The sequence below is a fragment of the Dipodomys ordii genome, unplaced genomic scaffold, assembly GCF_000151885.1.
Source record: "Dipodomys ordii isolate 6190 unplaced genomic scaffold, Dord_2.0 Scaffold89, whole genome shotgun sequence".
Lineage (NCBI taxonomy): Eukaryota > Metazoa > Chordata > Mammalia > Rodentia > Heteromyidae > Dipodomys > Dipodomys ordii.
In genome coordinates, this window is record NW_012267305.1 from 9941413 (window position 1) to 9954774 (window position 13362).

A 13362-nucleotide genomic window follows, 5' to 3' on the forward strand; every position below is an offset into this window, starting at 1 on the left:
CAACCATGGAAGTAAATACACTGTGTGTAATATTTTTCACTCTTTTGGCTGAACTCAAGCTTCCTGTAGCTGAAAGCAGATGGCACAGAAAAGCTTATACTGTAGAAAGCCAGTTTTCCCTACATGAAAGGAACTGAGAGAATTGGGAGTACTTCAACTTCTTGTCTCTGCTAAGTAGTGATGGAAAGAAAGGCCAAAAATGTCCTTTGGGTCTTACAGCATTCTAAAGCCACAGATTACCCAAGATGGACGATATCTTAGAGTCAGTCTGTGTCCTCAACTAGAAAACTCCAGGAAAACATTGGATAGTGGTTTGTTATCATTGAATTTTCATGAAAAAGTATGCAAAGTTTTATTTCAACATCATTCTAAGAAGTTACTTTGGAAAGTAGGAAATATATCACAACATGTAAGAGGTTAGTTTTAGCTGGGCAGTTAATTCTGGCTACTCAGGAGGTTGAGATCTAAGGCTCTCGGTTCAACGCCAGCCCAAGCAGGAAAGTCCATGTGACTCAAAGTGGGAGAGCACTAGCCTTGAGTGAAATAGTTCAGGGACAGCTCACAGGTCCTTAGTTCAAGCCCCATGACTGACAAAAAATACAGGTTAGCATTATTTTTATTTATTTCATAATTCACTTTTGCTTTACAAAAGGAGGAAGTCAACTAAGAGCATGGTATAGTCCATCTCTTTCAGTTACCCAAGCCAAGAAATATCCATGTCTAGGCATCATTATTTAACAATCCAAATTCCAGGTCCAATGCCAAGAAGGAAAGCCTTGTACACATATATTGTGTTGGCTCAATATCCTTAGTTTAAATACTGGCATTGCCGCTTGCGATCTTGCCAGAAAATCACCAATACTTCATCTCTAGACCTCACTTTTCTCATCCTTAAAATGACAATTATGATAATACCTACTTTACAGGTCGTTGTATTAAAAGGAAGTATGATAAAAATCACATGGCTTGTCTAACTGTTTACCATAGTATTCGCTGAAGGTCAGCACTACTTAAAACTCAAGTGTTGAGGAAAAAATGTAAAGAAGACTAAAGACTTTAAAATCCTTCTAGGGTATTTGTACAGTATTTAAGTGGTCCATGTCCTTTGTCTTCTTCGATTTCTTTTTTTTTTTTTTTGTCGGTCATGGGGCCTGCACTCTGGGCCTGGGCACTGTCCCTCAGCTCTTCAGCTCAAGGCTAGTACTCTACCACTTGAGCCACAGCGCCACTTCCAGATTTTTCTGTTTATGTGGTACTGAGGAATTGAATCCAAGGCCTCATGCATGCAAGACAAGCGCTCTACCACTAAGCCACCTTTCCAGCCCTCTCGTTAGACTCTTAACAGTTATATGTCTTCAAATCCTGGTCAGGTAATCTTGAGAGAACAATATACCTCTCTTCCTTTAAAAACTGAAAGTTCTTGATAGAAAAATAGCAGCAACTAGGAAATCAATCCAGTGTTTCTTATGCTACCCCATATGCTAAACAGTCATGCACATTAGATCATTTTCATATCCTTGTAGTAGCCTTATTTCAGAAGCAGCTTACATCCAGAAAAAATTTGATGATCTACTTTTGCTTCAAGTCCTCCAATCATTTTCCTCCAGCTTTTTCATTTAGATGACTTTGTTCACTAAGCAAGAAGTGAACCTAGTACCACACATATTTTGCTTGTGAGTCTTGAACAATTTTAGTCTACCATAAATGATTCTTTACAAAGCATCTCATTATGTTTGTTAGCTACTGATCAGTTCATCAATTGTTCCTTCAAAAATCCTGCAATATTGTTGAACAAAACTGAATTGGATGTGTTATATAGAACCTAATGCTTCTGATGGTTTCAGATATTCTTCTGGAACACAGTCTATCTAAACCCTGTTGAAGAATAAGTTTATTGTATCTGCAAAGTACAGGACAAATTAGAGAACAGAAAATTGGGGATATGTGCATGACTTCCTTCATGCATATGCACCAAGTTCATGTAATATTCTCTGATAGCAGAGGCACTGACTACACCCATGTCTTGTTTAGCTTTCTTAGCAATGGTGTTGCTACCCTTTCCCCCTTTCATTGTGACTACTTCTTAGGTGAAGATCAGGAGCGTATAAATAGAAGTGTGATGATAATTAGCATCTTGGGAAACCAACTGACATATCCACCTAGATAGATGAAGATTCTATTTTGTTCACAACGACTTCTAGTGCAGGAGGAATAACAGCAATCAATTATGGCATTTAACAAATCTTACTGAAATGAATGTTTTCCTCCTATAAAATGTAAATCTCCACACATGGAAGCTTATAAGCTCATTTCCTTACGGTGTCTTCTTGTGATAAAGTGAAGAACTTCTGCCCAAGCAATCTGCTATCTCTCTTCAGATTTTCTTGATTGAATGACCAAGCAGGTAATCAAAAGCCTTGAACTCTCAATGTTGTAGCTGCCATGGCTAATTAAATGGTGAAGAGCTGAATTCATAGATATAATTAATATCATCAGAGTGTTTTATGTCATAAATAATTACTGAACAATTTTTATTCAGATTATAAGATATTTGTTTTTTTTAAGATATTTGTTTTTAAAGATAGAATTGATGAATGTTTTCTAAATTGATTTTAAATATAAATCAGACGTGACTGCAGTAAATTCTATAGCTTATGTATTTAGAGAGTGATCTCTGAGAGAGGACACAATAAACAAGCATCTATTCCAGTGCAAAGCAATCCTAGAGGGTCCTATGGCTTTTCATTCTGAATACAAATCAGGAGAGCCAATCAATTACAAAGAAATTGATTCTGGAGACCTTTGTTTCTGAAGTAGAACTCCCTCAAATGATCTGACTAGGAGAAACTCTTGGGAGCTAATAAACATGTTATGTTACAAACTACAATAGTCTTTCCCTAGAATTCCAGTGTGACATTGACAAAATCTCCTTCAATTCAAAGTTTCTTCCTGCTAGGAGTTAAGTGGCACAAGCCTATTCTAATGACTTTCCTCTAATCTCCTCATTTGTATTTCTATCCAGTTGTTTCTCTGAGCATTTGGACATAATTCGATAGACTACCAAAAGTGCTACTTGCTGCTTCATCTCTTAAGTACTCCCCCTGCTGCCTTACTCAGTGAATGGCGGCTGTACAGCCTTGCTTGACTGCTGCACTTGAACCTGACCTCCTTCCCTGCCTTTGAGCTCATCATCAGTCCTTGACCTGGTAACTGGCCATTCAGAAGTTCTGATGAGCCATTGGTGGAGATAAAGCACAAACTGGCAAGTGGCAATGTTTATGTTTATATTCACGATGGAACAATGTTTGAAAACTCTCATTTACAGAGTTTCAGAAAGACAGCCAATTCCTTCCTGCTCAAAAGGTACAGAGACTGCTCTTGATTAGGCTGTCGGATTTCTTTCGTTTTTACTCATCACAGTCACATCTGTTTGAGTTTCTATCTCCCTCCTAGAAATGTCTCTTGAGAGTGGGTCCCTTCAGCTTCTTACAGCTCATCTAAAGCTTGCCAAAAGAGATTGACAGAGAACAATCAGCATTCTTTCTATGCTCTGATAACTCACTCACATAACTCTGAAAAAAAAAAAAGCTAAACCCCAGTTCTCAAGCGAACTCAATGGCAAATGGAGTCGAAAGGACTTTGTATTTTTCTTTCGAATTCAAGTGAGATTTTTTTTGGGGGGGGGTAAGGTAGGAAAGGAATGGAGACATTAAAGGCTTGAGAAGAGAAAGATAAGATGGGAGGATCAGGAATCTGTGCAAAATCATCATAGACTCCCAGAGCCAAAGGACTTTAAGAAACATCTCATCCAGCAGCTTTCAAAAATGTTTTTAGTAGTGGAATCTTTTCTTAGTTTATTTTTGCTACAAATCATACAATGAACCACCGCATAAGGAATAGATAAAAGCAGCAGTGATATAGTTGAAACACTGGCGAGCGAACTCATATCACATGCTCATGTGCTTTAGAAAGCTGAAGAATACAATTTGAAAGTCACTACTATTATCAAAGCATTACTTTAAAGATGGGAATAACTGAGACGCGCAGTAGGAAGAATGACAGACCCAAAAGCCACACAGTCGGTGGTAGAAATAGGATTAAAACATACCTCTCCTGCCAGCCAGGAGAGGAATTGGAGAAGGGAGCTAAGAATGAATTCTTTCTGAACATGGTCAAGCAGAAGCTTGAGTGGACCATATAACAAGGGGAACAGGAAGTGTGCTGAGAGCAAAGGAGAGGGGACCCATCTATCCTAACAAAAGCAGAAGTTCCAAGGTTGAATAGAGAACATTGAAAGTCTGATGTGGAGGTGAACCTGAAACTCCCCATCGTAACTGTTAGGAATAAAGGAGAATTTTGAAAATAAGTGTCAAAAAAGATATTTTATGCCTCCTCACATTAAAATACCATTCTATAAGTTTGAAGCAACAGGGAAGAAAGAAAAAGTAATTTTTTTTCCTTTAGCATGCTCTACAATCTTCATTCCTTATGGCTTTTTGACATGGAAAGGACTTTGGTAAAGTACCTTTTGAGGGTTTGAAAGTGATATTCACATTCTTCTCTGAGTTTCTAAACACCTGGCAAATAGACTTGAGATTTAGGAAAGCATGAAAGTATTTGCTTTATTAAGGGTTAAGCTGACTGGATAATATTATTTGAATGGATCCAAATTCAAAATGGTATTTTGTCACTTTATGCTATGGATTGAATTTATTCTCTAGACATAGGCCAATAAAACTTATTTTAGGTGAGAGGAGAGTATATGTAGTCTGTAATAAGACAGCAGAAAGTTACATACCCTTTCTCTAATCTCAACAATTACATATCAGCTATGTTCCTGTTCAAAATAGGGAGAAATATAAAAAGTACCTATTAGGGATATAAAAGGAAGTACCTTTTAGCGATATAAAGAAGTACCTTTTAGGGGCCAAGAAACAAAATGGCTCCCCTTATATTCTGTATTTTTCTGGTTAATTGAGGAGAGATTGATCAATGGGTATAAGCTACAGTTAGGAGAAAGAAGCTCTGATGCTCTAGACCACAAGAGGGTAATTGTAGCTAACAAGAACAACAACGATATTTCAGAAAGTATCAATAAAGGATTGTGAGCCAGGTGCTGGTGGCTCACACCTGTAATCCTAGCTACTCAGGAGGCTGAGATCTGAGGATCACGGTTCAAAGCCAGCCTGGGCAGGAAAGTCCAGGGAGGCTCTTATCTCCAATAAAATACTAGAAAACTGGAAGTGGTGCTGTAGCTCAAGCAGTAGATTACTGGCCTTGAGCTGAAGAGCACAGGGACAGCACCCAAGCCCACAGTTCAAGCCCCAGGACTGAGCAAAAAAGAAAGAAAAAAAGGAAGGAAGGAAGGAAGGAAGGAAGGAAGGATTGTGATCGTTTTCACCATAAGGAATTAATAAATTTATAAGGATATGGATAGATAGATAACCTGATATAAATGTTATGCAGTGTATACATGTATAGAACTGTTACATTGTACACGGTTAATATGTATAATGTTTATGGTTTCATATGTCAATAGAATACATTTTATAAAAAATGATTGAAAAGAAAGGCATGTATAAATAAGCTGTATAATCATCATATTGTCAACTTTGATCCAGTGATTTAGTGAGTTCATGGCATAGATTAAGCTCTCTATCTGAAAAAAGCTCTGGGTGCTTGGTAGGGAATAGCAACATGTTTCTGTCTGCAACTTTGTGCCTTTAAATGGCTCCATTTCTCTGTATCTATCTCTGAAGTTGATTTACTTCTATTATCCACCACAGGGTGGCCATACCTGTAATTTTACAGGTATCTGAAAATGCCTTTGGGATAGTGTGACAATGAGCAAGTGGTGAGAGCTCCTCTGAAATACAAGATAACAGTAATGCGACGAAGCCTTCCTGATGCCTCAATACCAGGCTCTCATTCTTTCCAAAGTGGAGCCCTTTTCATTCTTCCGCTTTTTCAAGCCTGCTCTGATTTCGGGTCTCAAAAGGGAAGGGAAAGAAAGCAAACAAGGGATCTTCAGGTGGGTGTTGAGCACAAGGTGAGAAAGGATCCATTCCATCCCACAGTATGGACCACAGTAGGAACCAGAGCCAGTCTATCAAGGCATTGAAGGGCCAGCTAGAACACATCGGGATGTAAGGCACCTCTTTTGGGAAAGCTCAAAAGCTCTTAAGGTGTAGGCAGGGCATTTCCCTTTGGTTGCTCTCATTCTGTAATTATCTATCTTGCAGCTTTCACTCAGCCTTGCCAAGACACAATAGTGGCCCTTTCTGATGTATCAAGTTGCACCTGCAGATTGGGGAGGAGGGGATGGGGAGTTGGCAGAAGCATCTCCTGTAAACTCAGGCTTCCCATTGAAGGCTGAGGTGATTCTGTTCTCCTAGTCAAAGAGCTCTGAATGGGTTTCCATTTTGCTGAGGCTGGGCTTAGGGCTCATGAGGCCACTACAAAGGGCTAGAGTCTTAGGGATAAGCTCAAAAAGAAAAATCCAGAAAGAAGAGGAAGGAGTCTAGTAAAAAAAATGTAGGAGTGTTGTGGCAGCTCTATTATCTGGGATTTCCTGTTTGGCATCAGTGATCAAGTAAAATGGTTAAACAAATGTGTCTGTTCTAAGGTACAGATGTGGATGGAAGGTTCTCTTTAGTGCATTAGGACAGGCAAGAACTTGTGACTAGATAGAAGCAGCAAAAGATTCTGGAATCGGAGGGTGGAGGGTGGGAGGTTGTCTGAATCTGAGAAGTAGAGAAATAAAAAGGAAAAAAAAAAATAAGGAGACCTTAAGTGAAGTGGTGTGGTAGGTGACCCATGTCGTCTGCACGAATCCAAAACACAAATGGTCACATCAGGACTCCCAGGGGAAACGGGTTTGGGATCTTATACATGGGCATAAAATGAAAAGTCAGTAAAAACCACTGGGTGGCAGCGTGGTGTGCGGGCGCAGCTCTGCAGTGCCGGCTGCTGCCACTGTCTCCTGGTGGGGGTGGGGGGGTGGGGGGGGTGCTGAGCCTGTCTAGGAGTCCTGCCCTCGTCCTCTGGATGGCTACAAGTGTTGTCAAGCAAAATAGCTCAGCGGGTGGGGGGATGGGGTAGGAGGTATCGGTGAACTGGGGCAGAGATCTGGAAAAGTTCCTGGGGCTTTGGTCCAGATATAACGAGGAAACACTGAAGGACCACCCCCTACCTCTGCTGCACTCCGCCCTAAAGCATAGCATACCCCCCCACCCCCTTCCCTCTGACTACCTCATCCTGGTTCGTCCTCCATCACTGTTCCCTTCCGCAGCTCCTTCCAGGGCGGGGGGGGGGGCGGGCGGGAAATGAGAGAAGATTTGGGTGTGCTCGGATAAAGCTTAAGCCTGTACAGGTGTTAGTGGGTGCGACCAGCAGGGGAGTGGGGGTGGGGGGTGGGGCGGATGGGGGGTGGGCCAGCAGCTGAGAACCAGTAGCGGGGCTCGGGGAGGGAGGGGCCGCCGGCGAGGGAGGGGGCCGGGGAGGAGGTTGCGCTCTTGTGGAGGGCGCCTGCAGCGACGGAATTCCAGTGCTGCGACGGTGCCGCGCCCAGAGCAGCAGCAACAGCCAGGATGCGAGGCCATTACCTGTTTGATCCCTGGCGGAAAGCTGGCACGGGCCAACTTTTCCCGATTAGCAGGCCAAGAAGTTACAAGGACTAGTGGCCGACGCGGAGGGGCCAGGGTGAGGGAGCTCCCCCGCGCGCTGCCTCCTCCCTCCTCCCTCCTGCCGCCCGCGCTCCCGGCCTTTCTCCCGCCCGCCCGCACGCTCTCCCTCCGCCCGCCTCTGGCCCCCTCCACGCGGGCACCAGGCGAGGGGGGTGCCGCGAAACTCCGACCCGAGCCACTTGGACTTGCACACTGTCCTCGGGGCTCAGGGGCCGAGCGCACGCACTTGCGCCGCAGCTCTGCCACTGCCTGCCTGTCTCGCCTGCCATCCCGGCCCGGGGGGGCGGGGGCTGTGGCGTCGGCTCGGACCCAGGCAGCCAGCAGCCCCGCACGGAAAGGCGAGAGCCACCGCCAGAGGAGCTCGGACGGCATGCTGAGCCCCCTCCTCGGCTGAAGCCCCGAGTGCAAAGAAGCAGCTCGGGCCAGCGCAGGCTAAGGAGACCCAGGCACCCCAGGCACGAGCCACAGCCGGAGAACCGCGGAGCAGCAGCAGCAGCAGCGGGAGAAGGAGGAGGAGGAGAAGCCAGAGAGGGGCCGCGCAAGAAGTGGTGGTGGTGGGCGTCGTGGCCATGGCGGCAGCAATCGCCAGCTCTCTGATCCGTCAGAAGAGACAAGCCCGCGAGCGCGAGAAATCCAACGCCTGCAAGTGTGTCAGCAGCCCCAGCAAAGGCAAGACCAGCTGCGACAAAAACAAGTTAAATGTCTTTTCCCGGGTGAAACTCTTTGGCTCCAAGAAGAGACGCAGAAGGAGACCAGGTCGGAAAAGGCTTTCGCATTTTATTTAAAAAAAATCTTTTTCCTGGTTCCGGGCTTTTGCATTTGCCTCCTATACTTTACGAGGGTGCGGGGATGGGGGGAGGGGGGCGGGCGGGCAACCGTAGGTGAGTTTCTCTGTAGCCCATCTTGTGCCCCCTAGCCGGGATGGTGTGCGTGTCTAGGAAGGCGATTGCTTTCTTGCCTCCTTGCTAACCTTAACAGGTTTGCTGCATTGCAACTGCCCCGGGACGGGCTGGGAGCCTTGGAACGTGCACCTTTGCTTTCAGACGTGTGACTCCCGTGTGTGGTGGGTGACCGGGAGGCTATGGGAGCGCAGGACCCACACATGCTATCCTGTGTGGCGTGCAAATTACCCTAGCGGAGCGGGGAAGACACCACATCTCCCCTTCCCCCCACAGGAAAACCCAGGGAATCCCCTTGTCTTTATCTCTGCGAGTCAGACCCTTCCCCTCTGATTTTTCCCATTTCCTCCTCCTCCCCAACAATGGACTTGCGCTGTCTAGGCATTGCATTTCTTTGATGACTTCGACGCTTTGGGGTGGGGGGAACATCCTTGACTTGGGGTGCAGCTTTGAAATGTTTGTTGGGGAAACCGTACAGGGGCGATTGCTAGAACCTTGCGGCAAAGAGTTTGGTGACGTGGTTCAACGAGTAAAACTGGTTACTTGGTATTAAAAAGCAACTTGAACTCATCACCAGATTGAGGGTCTTTTGGAGCCATTTCGCTGATCAAGAGTACCAGGAGATTCCCAGAACTAGAAAAAAGATTCCGATCGCTATAGCTGTCAGGTTGCGTCAAGCAGGACCTTCAAGGAAATAGGCAGTTTGTTGTTGTTGTTTTTTGCCATCCTTACCCAAAACGAATCTTCTGAACTACTTTATTTCACCATTTATTAGATATTACAGCACACCAAACTTACTTCTCTATCTGTTGTTTCGTGTTCCACCCCTTCCCATAGAAATGCAGACATATCTTTCTTGTTTGCACAAACTTTGTAACGCATTAGCTGTGAATTAAGCTTGTTTTAAAACTGCTTTAAATGAACCACGGGTGTGTGGCTCGAATAATCATATGTCATTTCAGCACAGGTGTCTGTATTCAGTGAAAGCGAATTTTGGATGACTTGGCTGTTATTGGTAAATGAGGTGCTTGATTAATCATGGTGATTCATAATTGAAAATCATTTTAATGAAGAACCCATCATTTTGGTAATCGTATTTATGATATTAAATTCGAAAATGTGAACTGATTTTCTTTCCTTCCCATCAACAAAAAACCCTCCATGCTTCACATTCATTTTCCTTTAGCATAATTAATATAAGAGACAGTGATGATTGTTTTATCTTTCCCTCCTCCTAATTTTGTATGGAAACCTTAGGTCCTTTGATGGGTTAGCTATGCATATTTACCCTTCTTAGAATGGAAGGGATAATATATTCAAAGTGTGCTAATTCTGAAGGAACTAAAGAAATAAAAATTTCTTTAGTTCCTTTATTTCCTTTCCAGTAGCAAAGGCTAGTGGGGTTTTGGCCCCTGGTTGGCAAACAACTCAAAACCATTTCTATATGCCCTCTTTTCCTTCGACGGAAAAGTGGTACATTGTTAAAAAGGGAAGAAAATGCATTTGCCAAGTCATTCAGAATGTTCAATGAGGTAGAGTGCCACTCTGTAAGCCAAAGGACAAGCTGTCAGAAACATTGGATGCTGTCAGAAGCTCTAGGGCTTTATCAATGTTGCGAGGTATGAATCAAGTGTTTCTTCAGTTGTTTGGACATTTATTCTAAAACTTATAATTGGTTGTATGTTTTTCTTCTGCTTCTTAAAGGTTCTTCAAAAGAGACTTCATTCAGACTTCACTTTTCCCATTAATATCTATAGCTGAAAGAATTTTGATTACTGAGTCTTTTGGGGGTATATATGCACAATTTATCAATTGATCCAAGGTATTATTTTTTTTCAACAGAGCCTCAACTTAAGGGTATAGTTACCAAACTATACAGCCGACAAGGCTACCACTTGCAGCTGCAGGCAGATGGAACCATTGATGGCACCAAAGACGAGGACAGCACTTACAGTAAGTGACTGCTAAATAAATGTTATATGACAGTATGTTGGTGCTTTGTGTGCTTCTTATTTCTGTGTCAAGCAAGCAACCCTCAACAATCCCATAAGCAAGTAGAAAATATGGTTATGCCATATAATCCTGTTTATATGAGTTTACCTACAAGACGCTAGACAGAAAAATATCTAAAATAGTAAACTACAGCAAATAATGTTGTCACCATCTGAAGAATGAGCCAAGGGTCATCCCCATGGTAATCTAGATAGATTTATGACTGTCCTTTGGATTTCCTAATTTTTTTCCCACAGAAAATGTATTCACCCACACACTGATCCTGAAATAGCATGTTATCTCTACTCTTAAGAACCACTCTCATCCTAAGAGGCAGGAGGCAGGAGTGCTTTCATGCCATGAGAATTCATCATTACAAGCTTTCATTCCTACTGTCCCCTACACACACACACACACACACACACACACACACACACTTCTCTGAGACAACATGGTGGGTAAATGGGTTTCTTTTAGTGATTTTTTTTGTCGGTTGTGGGGCTTGAACTCTGGACTTAGGCGCTGTCCCTGCACTCTTCAGCCCAAGGGGAACCTGTACTGCTTGAGCCACAGTGGCACTTCTGATTTTCTAGTGGTTTATTGGAGATAAGAGTCTCATGGACTTTCTTGCCTGGGCTGGCTTTGAACTGTGATCCTCAGATCTCAGCCTCCTGAGTAGCTAGGATTATAGGCACGAGCCACCGGCACCTGGATCTAGTGATTCATTTTTAACTATGGTATAAGTAAAGGTCAAACTGGAGACCACAATGATGAATCGAAACAGGAAATTCATCAAAAAAATAGCACAATGTTTATCTCTAAGTTATTGAAAAAAGATAATTCTGAGACATTATATAACCTCTGACTGTGTATGTTTCACTTATTTGGAAAAATAAAAACAAACACAAATAGTGCAACCTCCTCTTCAGTGATAATAATTACTAGGTTTTTTGTTTTTTCAATTCCCAGATATCTGCAGACCTTGTGGCTAAAATTGTTCATTCTCACAATTCATTCCCTGGTTTCTGCTATGTATTACTTTCCCTCAGACTTCGATAATTCTCTGAAATCTATTTGTCAGCTTTTTTTTTTCTAAAAAAAGCCAAGAAAAGTAGGTCTGGGGGATTAATGAGGACCTTGCAACCGGCTCAGAACTATACGGCTAAGCTATTGGGACAAGGGTCCCGATATTAAGAAATAATTTCACACATTCTAGGAATGTTTCTTAGGATGATGGCCAGGCTGTGACCTCAAGAGAAAGTCATAATTCATTACCTCTTAGGAAGATTTTCTTGATTCTTAAGATAAAGAAGCCATATAGGAAATGGTTTTTCACTGGTTTTCAAAATGTTGTGTTACTATTGTCACATTAAATTTTTATAATGAAGCCTAGCTGTTTTTCCATGCATGCTCTTCTGTTTAAAACAGTTACTCAAGTGTAAATAGAGCACCTTACTGTAATCAAATAACAGATATGAGTGCATGATGAGCAGTCACAGCACAGTCCCCCAAATTATATGCACTAATTGGGGTTTTAGGGAAGGAAACACCTGAAGAAAATATTAGTCATTATTATAAGGAAGGTCATGATTAGATCTAAGTGAAATCCACCTAGTCAGTCTTTCCCTGTCTATATTTTGCCAGTCCTGGGGCTTGAACTCTGGGCCTGAGCACTGTCCCTGAGCCTCTTCAGGGCTAGTGCTTGATTCCTTGAGCACCACTTCTGGCTTTTCCCAATTAGTTTATTGGAGATAAGAGTCTCATGGACTTTCTTGCCTTGGCTGGCTTCAAACTGCCATCCTCAGATCTCAGTCTCCTGAGTAGCTAGGATTACAGGTGTGAGCCACCAGTGCCCGTCCCCATCTATGTGAATATCTTTTTTGGGTCTAAACAAGAGAACTATTTTGTGTCCACTATTCATATGTGTTTCCTGAAAAGGCAAAAAAATGTGGATGATTCATTAGGTTGGTAGTAATAGCAGTGATATGCAAAACCAATGAGATCGCATTGTGTGGAAACATTTTAGGAGATACATATCAAAACTAGTTCTCTGCCACTGGAGCCACAGCTGATTTCTGGCTCTTCATTGGTTGACTGGAGATAATGAGTCTCACATACTTTCCTACCTAGGCTATGATCCTCAGATATCAGCTTCCTGACTGGCTAGGATTATAGGTATGAGCCACCAGTGGCCAGCTCTAGTATGAATGTAATTCATGTAGTAGGTTTTACTCTCCCATGCCTACATATGCAGAGCTTCTTCTTCCTCTTGTTGCCTTATATGTCTGATATGAAGAGCTTTTCAGTGTACTAATGATATTATTAGATCTCTAAAAGCTGATAATGAGAATCTGTGATTGGGCAGATTAAAACAAAGACAGGTAAGTCAACCAAAGGTAAGTATTTCCATAGTATGCTGCATACAAATGGAAAATAGTAACTCAAATAGCAAGGTAGTAGGACTTAACTCAAATCCTCATGCAAGAATGATCAGAAGCTTTGCTTTCCCATTGAGGATATTGTGGCTGAGGCCAGCCATTAATAATTAATTTGATGTGTCAAAAAAAGAAGTTTATCCATCAAAATTTATTCTTATTTTCCACCCTGGAGCCAGGCAATTTTCTTTGACATAATTTTTGTAGTTAGTTAAGTGAGTAGAACCAGAATAAAGGTTTTTTATTCAATTATTCATTTACATATGAGTCCCTTAACATGTATTCCTGATATGATATTTTGTCCTGAATTTTTCTTTGTATCATCTTTCTCATTAATATAATGTTTTGTTC

At 42.4% G+C, this 13362-nt stretch overlaps 1 protein-coding gene across 5 annotated transcripts in view; it reads left to right on the forward strand.

Moving 5' to 3' along the window:
• Fgf13 (fibroblast growth factor 13) overlaps positions 1–13362 on the forward strand; it is a 493509-nt gene that overhangs the window by 405725 nt on the left and 74422 nt on the right. For 4 of the 5 annotated variants that reach the window (XM_013025947.1, XM_013025951.1, XM_013025949.1 and 1 more), the window contains one exon: positions 10427–10537. In XM_013025947.1, coding sequence (XP_012881401.1) covers positions 10427–10537 — 111 coding nt within the window. Of the gene's footprint in view, positions 1–7557; positions 8442–10426; positions 10538–13362 lie in introns of those variants that run through there. The other variant, XM_013025948.1, reaches the window with a different exon arrangement.